We start from the raw sequence: 12,494 nt of genomic DNA on the forward strand, positions 1-12,494 counted from the left end.
ACCTCTGTCATGTCAATTATATTTCATTCACTCTAACTGGGCTTGTCTGCTGTCCATGACAATGTTGATTATTATTATGGCTCCCCTGACACCAGTCACCTGGTCCCTTTTGGCTCCTTCTTAGTTTCTTTCTTGGGCTGTATTTGCATTGTTGTAGTTTCCATTTCCACCTTACCAACAATGATTTTCCATCTTCACTTGCTGGGGATAACCACAAAACCACCATGCATTAAAGAGATTTGAGCAATGGAAATTTGTTTTCCACAGTTCTGGGGGTGAGAATTCCAATATCAAAGTGTTGACTGAAATAATTATCCCAAGTTGACTTGGCCTGGTTTGAGGGTGGTGCTTCCCACATGGTAATGCCCACCTCTGCATCTTAATCTCTTTTTGTAAGAGCTCTAGATAAGTTAAATTGTGGCCTATCAGTGTGGTCCTATTCTTCCTTATTTACATCATTAAAGATGATCTTTTCAGACAGTTCCAATCTGAGGTACTAAGGTTAGGACTTTGGCATATGAATTTGGTGGTCTATGAGGCACAGTTTAGTCAACAACATCTAAATCTGGATCTCAGATGTAGTTAGATTAAGAATCTTGACTCCCAGCAGGATTTCCCACTATCTTTGAGTTAGACACACATCTCTCCTTTTCTTGCATTTCCCATCTTCTTTGCTAGCCCAAGCACTCAGTCAACCAAGGCATTTTTTTTCTTCACAGTTCCCTGTCCTGTCTCTTACATATTCAATCAACTTCTATCACTGCTCTTTATGCCTCCAAAATACTTATCCATTCTGCTTTATTCTCTTCATCCCTGAAGAAGATTTCCAAGTGTGAGCTGTTAACTCTCCTTGCTTCTATTATTTTAGAAATCTTTTTTCAAGTACACATTTTACAGTCTTTTTCCTTGGTGAAATATTTTAAAGCAAAGTAGACTCATCAATACTCACTCCTAGCATGTTTGTACATATCGCTCTACCCTTGTAATTCTAAAAATTAATTTCTTAACCTACAAAATAGTAGGTTTCTTTTGACATTTTCATACATATGTATTATTGTGTCTTTCTCATATTTGCTTCTCCCCCCACCCCCGCTGTCACTGACTACCTTCTTCTCTCTGTCCTGCCCCCTTTCACTGGTCCCCTTTCTCCCTCCAAATGTAACCCATTCTACTTTCATGTCACATATATGCATGTATATACACTTAAGCCTAGATTTCACGTATGAGAGAAAAAGTGACATCTCTTTCCCCCGTTCTAGTCTTCTGTGAGTCATGCCCCAAATGACTGAAATAGTATGAACTTTGAAAGCCAACTTTGACATTATACCCTCACTTACATCCTTCTGAGGATTCTCGTTGGTGACAGACTACAGTCCACCCTTTGAGTATGTCAGAAGAAGCTTGGGAAGCCCTCATTATTGCCTGCCTCATACTTTCCCCTTCGGTGGTACTGATCTGCTCTGGCTGTGCATATACCACCCATTCCTGTTCCTCATCTTAACCTTTATTCATGCTCGCCTCTGGGCAAGAGATGTTTGTTCTCAAGTCTCATTATTCTTTTGTCCCTCGACATTGTTTATTTAACTCTTACTCATCCACTAAACCTCTGTCTTAGTTAGGGTTTTCATTGCTGTGAAGCGAAACCATGACCACAGTAACTCTAACAAATAAAAACATTTAACATTAACTCATTTACAGTTTCAGAGGTTCAGTCCATTATCATCATTATGGTGAGCATGGTGGCTGACAGGCAGATGTGGTACTGGAGAAATGTCTGAGAGTTCTACATCTTGCAGGCAACAGGAAGTCCATTGACAGTCACACTGAGGGAAGCTTGAGCAAAAGAGACCTTAAAGCCCAACCCCCACACACTTCCTCCAACAAGACCACACCTTCTAATAGCTTCACTCCCTTTGGAAGCCACTTTCTTACAAACCACCACAACTTCAAATCATATCTCTTCCAGGAAATTTGGGATCAGATGCCCCTTCTTTATCATAATTTCTCATTCACACATAATGATCACATTAATATCCATTTCCCTACTACAGTGCCAGTTTCTTAAGTGTAGAAACCAAGCTTATTAATATCATATTACCATTGATACCAATATCATCACCTGCACTCTCCATGCTATACAATAGGCATCCCAAAATATCCCCTTGTCTTAGTGTCATTAGAGGATCGAGTAGAGAATCTCAGTTGAAGAGAAGGACTCCTATTCTCTCCTAATCTTTCAGAAACTCTTCTCGTATGCTCTCCTTACTTCATATCTACCAAATTCTCTATAGTGAAGAAACAGGTATTAACCAGAACGAGTGTTTCTGCCTGTGTATTACTCAGTGATTCACAGACATGACCCATTCAAGTTCATTTCCATGTTGTCTACAAACCAGTTCGTGGTTACCTGACAGCAAAATGTGTGCTTCTCCATGGAGGAAAAAAAAAATCTACATTTTCTTTAACATCTTATAGAAATTAATTTGGCAGGCTACTGTACTCAAGGTGTATATTTACCACATACTGGCTTTGTAGTATTACAATAAGAAAAATCATTGACTACTCTGAGTTTAATCTACATCTTTGATTACCAGGACAAAGGCTACTTGTGTTAGCCATGGGAAAACACACTTGGAGTGCACACACCATGGGCTGAGGGAGAATCATTTTGTCCACACTGAGCACTGTTCTGACCCCACCATCTAGAACAATTCACCATCTGTTGAGTGGATAAGAAAAATACTTACCTTGTACCTGGAGAACTGGAGAGATGTCAAACCCTTGGCTGATTCTGACGATAACCACACCAATCTCAAAGTCAAAGGCATCACTGAAAGGGGAAGCAACATGTTAAGTGTTTCCAGTGTTTTCTTCAACCTTCACACAGGGTAAATATTAAACTTGTTCCTAGGGTTCTGATATTGTGAAGTTGTTAAAATTCGCTTTAGAATATAGCTAAGAGCAGATATCTTCTTTGGGTTTTCTTTCCTTTGTGCCTTTAGAAAATAAGTTCTGGATAGAGGTAAAGAGATAATTTACCATGAAGCTGATTTGTTCTAATAGTTCCACCAGCTATAAGTTTTGATTAGGAGCTTTCTACATACTTTAAAATAATTAATCTGTTATTAGGTGATCAAAACAATATGATATATTTAGAATGGAACATTTATAGATTGCAAAATCTTTTGAAATTATCTGCCTTCCCTGCCTGCCACTGGGAAGACATCTCTAGTGACATTGGACACCAAGTTCATGGCTTGAAACATCTCTAGTATAGCAGTTGGAAGGTAGATGGGTCTCTGAGTTTCAGGTCAATCTGCTCTACAGAGTAACTTCAAGGACAGCCAATCCTGCATAGTTGAGATTCTGTCAACAAACAAACACAAAGGTTTCCAGTTTCTCTGAGGAACTTTTGTTATAGACTCTGCACAGGCCCTTCAAAGCAGCACCTCCCCTGGAAATCCCTGGCTCTAACGTCTTCTATGCCCCAGCTTAAGGAGATCAAAGAGTGTAGACAAGAAGGAAAAGCTACTTGGTTTATCTTAGCTCCTGTAGTACAGGTCATAAATCTGAAAGCAAATCTATTGCTTATTTGTGTTAACTAAACATTTCCCTCTGGAGGTTCCCTTGTTGGCTCATCTGCAAAACTGAGACCCAGAATTGCTTATGGTCAGGCCACCCTCTTCGGTATTGTTGATATAGTCTATGATGGCCACCATAAACAACAAGCATCCAGTAAGAAGTCAATCTGAACTTTCAGGGAATGATATGAAGAGGTTCCACTCAAAATTCAAAATGTAAATTGTTCAAGCCAAAGATCTCAGGGCTTGGCATAAGATTCTAGGCCATGCTTGGCCAGCCACATAGTTATATATTAATCTTTACATAGCAGCTCCTTAGAACCTCAGCTCAAGAAAAAAGCAACATGACCCAGTCCCCCATCCTATGTTCCACTTGCAGGCTTAGTCACCTAGGTGACCCTTCCTGGACCTCTTTCTTACTCATGAACTCTTTACCCTGCCAAACATCCTCTCTTTGTGGTTTCCTAATATCCCGTCTACACTAACACCTTGTGCACAAACAATCCATTCTACCCCTCCCCATATCCTGCTCTGCTGACTATATAAGCTAGCCTGAGAAAAATAAAGTTTGCCACTTGATTAGAATCTTGTCTTGTGGTCATTCTTTCTATGTCTCTTGTCCCCATTCCCCATCCCTGACTCTCTTGCCCCAGGTTGACATCCCGCAGGTTGGGACAGTAAATTACCTTCATTTTAACAAAATAGTTGTTTTCTAACACAGAACTCTACATAAGCAAATCTTATTTCTATTATGATTATGAAAAACTAGACAATTAGTTTCACAAGAAGATGTTGATTCTTTTATAAGCAGATTGGTGGCTTTAAAGGACATCCTAATTCCTGAAACCTATGAATACATTTCATCACTAGACAAAGGGGACTTTTCATATATAATAAAATCAAGAGCTTTGAGGGTGGGGAGAGTATTCTGCAACATCTTCCTGGGCCAGATATAGGGACAAGAGTGCTTAAAAATGAACTTGAGAGACAGAAGAGATCTGTGTAATGTGGCTGTTGCTAGATTGGGAATGGAGAAAGAGGGACACCAGCTACATCCACTCATGTGCAGCTTCTAGGAACTGAAAAGGCAAGATAGGACTTTACACTAGAGTATTCTGTGGATACATCCTGGTTCACTTTGATTTGGGCATAGTAAGAGATGTGTTAAATGTCTAACTCATCCAACTGTAAGGTGGAAAAACTTCATTGTTTTAAAAGCCATCAAAAACTAAGACAGATTCTAAGTAAAAGCAGACATTTAAAACCTTTTACTCAAAGGAGTATAGTAAGACACCATATGATTGTAGCCTTAGCCCAGTGTTAACAGTGTGTGGCTACTTCCTCCTGCTTTCTCTTTGGTGGTAGATTTATTCAATTTTATACTCGTGCAAGCTTGGATCACCTTAGATAATCCTGCCAAGAAGACCAATTGTTAATGTGTTGTAAAAGCCGGAGTCTTCCTCAGTTTGATGTAATTAGGCTCAATCATTTTGATCCTTGGAATTGAGTGTTTGGGATGGTGGGGAAGCTGATCACAGGAATGCTTCTTCAAATACTAGACTGTGAGGCTGCACACAGTTCTTATATCTTATATGTAATATAAGACAGACATATAAGACTATATCTTATCTCTGTTTGCATTTCTTTCTCTATCCTGTTTGTGGGCATAACAGCCAACCCATGATTCCAAATGTTTTCAAGGAAAATTTCTTCCCCCTCTACCTGTCCTTTGCCTTCAATCTAGTAGATAGAATTTTAGGTTGTACCTTATATTATATACCTTGGCGACCTTAAACACTTGCCTTTTCTTGACTTCAATATCACTCTACTCTATCCCCTCTGATATTCCAACTCATTCTACTTATTGGTGGTGTGGGTTTTATTTTTCCACTTTGGAATAGAACTTACAGTTGCAGGAGAGTGTGTTCTTCTCCAGCAATTGAATCTGATGTAAGAAAGCTTTGTGTGTACAGGTTGTATGCTGCCCTAATTAGTGCATTATAAACAAGGAAGTCATCACTTACTGTATGATCCCCACGTAGTTCTCAATCTCTGACAAGGGAGCTTTCCTCCAGTTTCTTTTATATCCAATCACTAGAGTGTTTGGCTTCATTCTCCCCAAGCCTGAGGCCTAAACAGAGGACATAAACACATGAGCAATCCTTCCCATGCCAGTAAAATACTACTGCAGATGAAAAATGATGTCAAAGAGCACTGAAGTAATGTTCTGAAGATTAGATTACATCTTAATGTATGTCCTTCATGCCCGTACCCAAGCATAAAATAGGAAGATCAGTTCTAAATCATCTCAGCCATAAATGGATTTTAGATGACAGGAATGTAGCTTTGCTAAATTAGCAGTCATTTGCATTACTTCTGACACACTCATTAAAATGGTTCAATAATTTAAAATCAAGTAAGGGTTGACTTAACTGTCGATGTGCATGTTATAACTTAGAGGTTCAGAACTCATTTCCACCTGTGATGTCCAAAATGTCATCAACAATGAAATCCACGTTTTGGAGACCATTGAAAACTTCTTTATATTATTTGCTGAAGAATGGCTGAGCTGTGCTTCTAACAATGCTTTTACATGATAGTGTCCTGAGATTTTATATTTCATATCAAAAGTTTCAGTCATTTTTAGATGACAAGATGTGGCTTCCAGTTAATCAGATTTAATGTGGCAATATTATCAAGCCCGTATTAATTGCAAAGTGATGTCTGAAGCACTTGTGATAGGATCTTGGAATAATGAGGAGGAGACAAGATATGCATACGCAATTGTAACACAGTAATAAATGCAACAGAGGACACACAGGGAGACTTGTGCTCCAGCTCATGGCTCATAGCTTCATGGAGAAGTGACATTTATACTGGATCTCCAAGTTTAATTGACCATTGACAACTAAAGGTAAGGAGAGCTGCTAGTGAAGGAAGGTCACGTGGATCATGAAGATACTAAGGAAATGACCAGCCATTCTAGAGGACACATTCATGAGTACAAGGACATAGGCACAATCAGGGATGGCTAACATGAACTTGGCCTTTACATACTTGGTATATGCTTCATGTGAATCTGCATGTTCAACTTTTGTTTTACATTTATTTGCATGTTTCTTTACTTTGTTTTTTTTCATGACTCGTTACAATTTAAAAAAAAACTTTGACAAATTTATTCATGTGTATGCTGAATCCTGGGCTCTTTCAAGCTCTCTCCCCTTCCCTCTATCCCTTGCCTCTTATTGAAGCCCTTTCCCCTAACAAACCACTGACTGTTTTGACAGCCACTTTCTTAGCCCATTGTGTTTAACTGTAGTCAGTTGCATGGACATGAATAGGTGTGAGGCCATTAATAGTACACCATCAACTTATTGGTGGATATACTACTGAAGGAAAAGACTTTCTTCCCCCCAGTACTCATAAATAGCCTGTAGTCCTTTTGTAAGGGGTGAGGTCTCATGAGTCCCCTCTTCCCTGCATGATGAAATAGTTACAGGTCCAATTTTGTATAGGTCTTATGCAGGTAACCACAGTTGCAGTGAGTTCATGGATGTGATGTCCATTGCATGTCCACAAGTCATAGTTTTGTAGCAGCCCCAGCTCTCGATTCTTATTTCTTTATCCCCTTCCTCTGTGATGCTCCCCAGACTTAGAGGGGATGGTATTGATAACCTGTTTAGGGCCCAGTACTCCACAATCACAGTCTTTATACTTTGACTAGTTCTGAATCTCAACATTGAGTAGAACCTATTGTAAAAGAAGCTTCTCTGATGAAGGCTGGGACCAGCACTATTCTATAAACATTCTGTCTATTTAGTAAAACAAGAAGAGCAGTCTCTTCTCTGAGACCTATGACCTCTGTACTCAAAGACTCTTGACCTGGTTTATATTAAAAGGCATGAGTTCCTTTCTGAGGAGTAGCCTCAAATCCAATAGAAAAGTGGTTAGTTATCTCCATAACTATCATGCCACTGTTACACAAATGGGGTATCTTGCCAGACAGATTATCATTGTAGAATTCCTGGAAAGAGGCTATGACTGCAAAGGCTGATCAACTGATTCAATGATGTGGAAAGGTTGGGATGTTGCAAATTCAGGGCTAAATAATTTTTTATTGCCTCTCTCTGTATGTCATCTAATATTTTTGTGGCCACTGGGTTAACATTTTCAAATACACAAATGCTATATTCAGAGAGTCTCTTGGATTGCTTTAAAGTTTTTTTTTTTTTTTTTTTTTTTTTTTTTTTGTACCTTAAATCACAGAGATGAGAACTGGCGACAAGTTGCTGTCATCACTATAGAAATAGAAGAGGGAAGGGCAAAGGAAAGAAAGAGAGAGGGGCATAGGAAACTGCAGACTCCAGCATGTAGCTATAGAGATGATCACATTTATTTAATGTTCTGGAAATAATTCCCAAGGCTGTGGAGATTTTCCGCCCCGATCCACATGCATTTATTAGTGGAGTCTAGCAGCTGCCCACCCGTCATTTGCAAAAGAAAAAAAGAGAAACCGTGCCTGACTGGACCACTGCTACCTGCTGCACACGACGCAAAGAGTTTGAAGTTTTAATAGGATCCTCAATGTCCTCAACCACCAGAACAAATTTGCATTTCAATGAGTGTGGGGACAGAATGGTGCTGGTAGCCAAAGGCAAACTCATTTTCTGTTTCCAGTGGATCATTCCTAGTTCAATGTTAACAGAACCTCAGCTTTTGTTCATGCCCTGCCTAACCCAAGGAATTTGAAACCTATTTCCTGACCATCTGTCTTGATCTCAGATGCTTCCTTGGTGAGTGACCTAACTCTAGCCATTGGTTTGAGAAGTTTCATCCACCAGGATGCTGCCTTCTGCCCCTGTGCTCACTCCCTCAGTACCTGCCTTACCTGAAGGAGACTCCGGACGCCATCTCTGAAGCAGTCTGCTGCTACTGCAGCATAAAACGCCTTGATCTTGTTCTTTATAAGCCAGGCCTGCTTTTTAGCCATGCCGCTGTTCATCTCCTTAACACACAGCTTTCGAGGCCCCTGTATGATGCAATGAAATATTAACTAGAAGCCCAGCTATTATACATCACGCTACCGTTGTTTTCCAAGTGACAAAACCAGCCATGAACGCCCCATTAAATGAAGAGATGGGATTGAGGGAAAAGTACCTCCTTAAGTGAGGTTTGCCTAGAACCCTGTTTTTGGAGAGGACCTATGTGGCTCACATGACTCATTTTCAACCCCAAACCCAGGCTTACTAATACCTACATAAACAACTGCCTTGCACAGAATGGAAAGGAAAGCCGAGGGTAGGATGGCACACGGGGAAAACACTCAGCATGTGATTGAAGAGGCTCCCGATGAATTCACAATCAACCTGTGATTCAACAGTGAGAGCCATGTTTATGAACCTCAAAGAAGGCTCAAGTTAGAGCCCAATTCCCAGAAACAGACAGAGCTCTTGGGAGCCAGCACATGATGAACTGCAAATTCTCCACAAGCTACACATCCTGACAATTCTGTCAGACTCTAAGCACTGCTTCTTGATGTGGTAAGAATTCCTTCACATCACTCTTTCCTTGTATTGATATATTTATAATCTGGCAAGTCATTAAATTTGGTGGGAATAAAAGGTCACATGTCTATGATACAACGGGAGTGAGACAAGCTAAGAGAAGGGAAGGCAGCCATGGCGGTGGTAAAGCACCTTGTAATCTCAAGGTTTCATTCTGGAAAACACTGTTTAACTAACAGTTCTTCTCCCATAAAGGTCCAAGTTGGTTCGCTTCTTCTCATGTTCTAATGCAGTCCAAGAGGTGTTTTTGATTTTCACCTATGTGTTTGACAGGACAGATGAACCACCTACTTTCTCCAGTCTATAATAGAAGGATTTGCATTCTGTTTGAATGCCTTAGTTTTCAAGTCCCTTGAGATCCTGATAACATGTAATGGACTGCCCCTAGAGGATACAGAGTATGGTGTAAGCATCTGCATTTCTAATAAGCACCCAGATGATTCAGATGCTACTGTTTCCGCAGACTACACTTAGAATGATAGTCTCGGGGGTCTTTGGTAGGAAACAAAGGGCTCTGGGATATGGGAAGATAAGGTCAAGCTTTAGTGTCAGATAGAACTTGTCTAGCCCTATGCTTGACTATTCTAGAGATCATGGGTTATCTCTGAGCTTTGAAATATTATTCTGGACATGAGGATAAACATGATTTTTTCCATGATTGCCTAAGTAGTTACAGTAAGTGAGTTATCTAATACTAAGCTTGAAAAGTACTAGGTGCCTACCTATGCCTAACTTCTATTATTGTAAATGGGTGTTCATAATTTCAATGAAACCCCAGGCCTAACTCTGCATTGTGTTTGCTCTGCCACAGCTGGGATGTCACTCAGCTGGGAGTCAGGTGCTGGGTTTAAATGTGGCTCTGGGCTGATCCATTGATACTACCGTGTACTATTTTGAGAGCAAATATATTTATACAAATAAGGCAATCTCTGGGTCATCACTGCCCAATATAACAGCTCTTATCCACATGTTGCCATTAAGCATTTGAAATGTATTTTAGATGAGATATCCTAGAAGTCTTAGAACACAAATATATCTAAAATAAATCTCATTAGCATTTATGCTGATGGCACATTGAAATAACATTTTGGACATATTTGAGTTTAACAAAAGAAATTATTAAAAAATAACTTGATCTATCTTTTTATCTTTTAATTGGCACCTAGAAGATTTTAAATTATACAAACAACACGTATTATATTTCTATCATACAGCACTGGTTGATCTTTGGGGTCTCTTCCATTTTAGTATTTTGTTTAAATTGGATCAAGTTCTTTTTATAGTTAGTTGTTTGCCAGCATATGTTCGAGAGGTTACCAATATTTCAAAACAATTTGATTGTCTTGTATTAGTCAAAAAAAAAAAAAAACAAGAAACTTCAATGAAGATAGAAAAGGAAGCTGATATTTAACCAGAAGACCTGGACTAAAGACAGATATATGCTACTATGAAGGAAGTTGCACTCAGTGATCCAGTGCATTTTAAGTTGTCAGTCCTTCCTTAGGCATTCTAGGTTTCACCCACTACAAGGGATGGGAGGAAAGAATGTTGTATGGAGGGTTGCTTAATGTTGACTACAACCATCAGACAGAAGATTAATGAACAGCTAAGAAAGATGTTGGATCACCAGAGTTCTAAGCTACCCTGCAATGACTGTAAGCCCCTGAGGAAAATAGTGTTTATTTAAGGAAATATAGTCTAACATATGCCTGTTAGTATTACAAAAATCTGGATTATACATGAATTGTGACAGAAAGATTTATTTTAATGACTGAACTTGCCATACTAAAAAGTCATAAAAATATTTCATACAGAATATCTTTCTGCTAAAAGGGATTATAATGTCTTTGTAGCATACTTGCTAATATGAAGCTAGACTACAATGCAAATGCAAGAAGGCTAAAGCCAACTAACAGGAGGGGAGACATTCTGGAACACAATTAATCAATATTCCAATATGTCATGATCACAAAAATGGATTTTTATCATCCAATTAATAGACTATTGAGATTAACTTCAGTCAGCATTCCCAAAAGTGAGCACATGAATTAATCCCCCAATTTGAACAATGAAACTTTGGAAAATGTGTATATTTTATGTATCAGTTTGTCGCATGGCTTTGCTTTAATTGCTTTTCTGGTTGGAACTACCAGAAGGCTAATTTCTCCCTTTTTCTGATTTGATCCATGAACCATCTCACCATATATCCTACCTAGTGCCCATTCTTAGGTCATTTCATTCTTCCTGTATTTGGTCATGCCATTATTTTTTAACATCTTGATAGATGCCCACTGATGTAAAGAGTTTAGTGTCCCTCATCTGAAATTGTGAGGCAGAATTAAAAAAAAAAAAGGCAAGGGGAGGGAGGGAGAGAGCTTCAATAGCTGAATATCAGTTAGGTGAATAGGAGACAACCAAATCCACTGTCTGGACTTGAGTTTTGTTGAAGACCACATATTTCAGGAATGAAAATAGCAACTATCATATTCCCTCAATAGTAACATCAACAACATTACCAATAATAACAAGTAAAGTTAATTCAATATTCACTATCAGACAGATATGAAATGGTGCTGGAAAGCACGTATAATTCTCACAATGACCCCAAAACAGGTGATTTTTTATTCAGAGAGACTAAACTATATGTGTAAGGGAATCAAAGCAGCAAAATAGTGATTCCAAACTTGATTGTTAGTTTCAAAGACCCAGGGGAACTAGCTTCCTAGAGTTGCAAACAAAATTATAGTTCCATTTCCATCATCACTACTTAACATTTACAGAAGACTGGCTTAACTATCATCAGTATACTTTGGGGAAAACATTTCCAGTGGTATGCTGCTTCCCCTGCATCCCTTCCCATCTGTTTCCTTGGAAAGATGATTGACAATAGAGCCTTGAATCTAAACACTCTTACAGCGTCCACAGCCTCGGGAGTTCACAGGCAGTAACTAACCGGGAAGCCTTTAATTGACTCAGTAACTCTTCTCTGTTCCCAAGAGAATTTCAGCACTGTGGAGTAGGACTCATGTGGGTTTCATGGCAACATCAGCACAGTAATATGGAGTGCCATCCAACATACATGTGAAACTACCAGGTCACACACTTACTTCACATGAAAGGGGCTTCTAGGATCGTACTCCATTTTGTAGTTTAAAGAAGCAAAGGGTTAATTAAAAGCAGGGTTTCTTGTCTCTGTGGAAGACCTTTTCTCCCTTGCCAATATATGACTGTTTATATTTCTTGTTCATTTCTCCAGTCCTGGAGATATTTTATTGCTTGCTAAACCAAATTTTCTCTAAATTGCTAGAGAAGAAAAACACCCCAAACTGCTTATTCTATCAAAACCAGT

At 39.1% G+C, this 12,494-nt stretch overlaps 1 protein-coding gene across 3 annotated transcripts in view; it reads right to left on the reverse strand.

The window, feature by feature from the left end:
* Positions 1 to 12,494, reverse strand: part of Slc12a1 (solute carrier family 12 member 1) — a 77,632-nt gene that overhangs the window by 19,828 nt on the left and 45,310 nt on the right. For all 3 annotated transcript variants that reach the window (XM_035446509.1, XM_035446508.1, XM_035446510.1), the window contains exons 17-19: positions 8,470 to 8,610; positions 5,606 to 5,712; positions 2,748 to 2,830 (exon numbers count right to left, since the gene is read on the reverse strand). In XM_035446509.1, coding sequence (XP_035302400.1) covers positions 2,748 to 2,830; positions 5,606 to 5,712; positions 8,470 to 8,610 — 331 coding nt within the window. The remainder of the gene's footprint in view (positions 1 to 2,747; positions 2,831 to 5,605; positions 5,713 to 8,469; positions 8,611 to 12,494) is intronic.

The sequence above is a fragment of the Cricetulus griseus genome, chromosome 6 (genome assembly GCF_003668045.3).
Source record: "Cricetulus griseus strain 17A/GY chromosome 6, alternate assembly CriGri-PICRH-1.0, whole genome shotgun sequence".
Classification (NCBI taxonomy): Eukaryota; Metazoa; Chordata; class Mammalia; order Rodentia; family Cricetidae; genus Cricetulus; species Cricetulus griseus.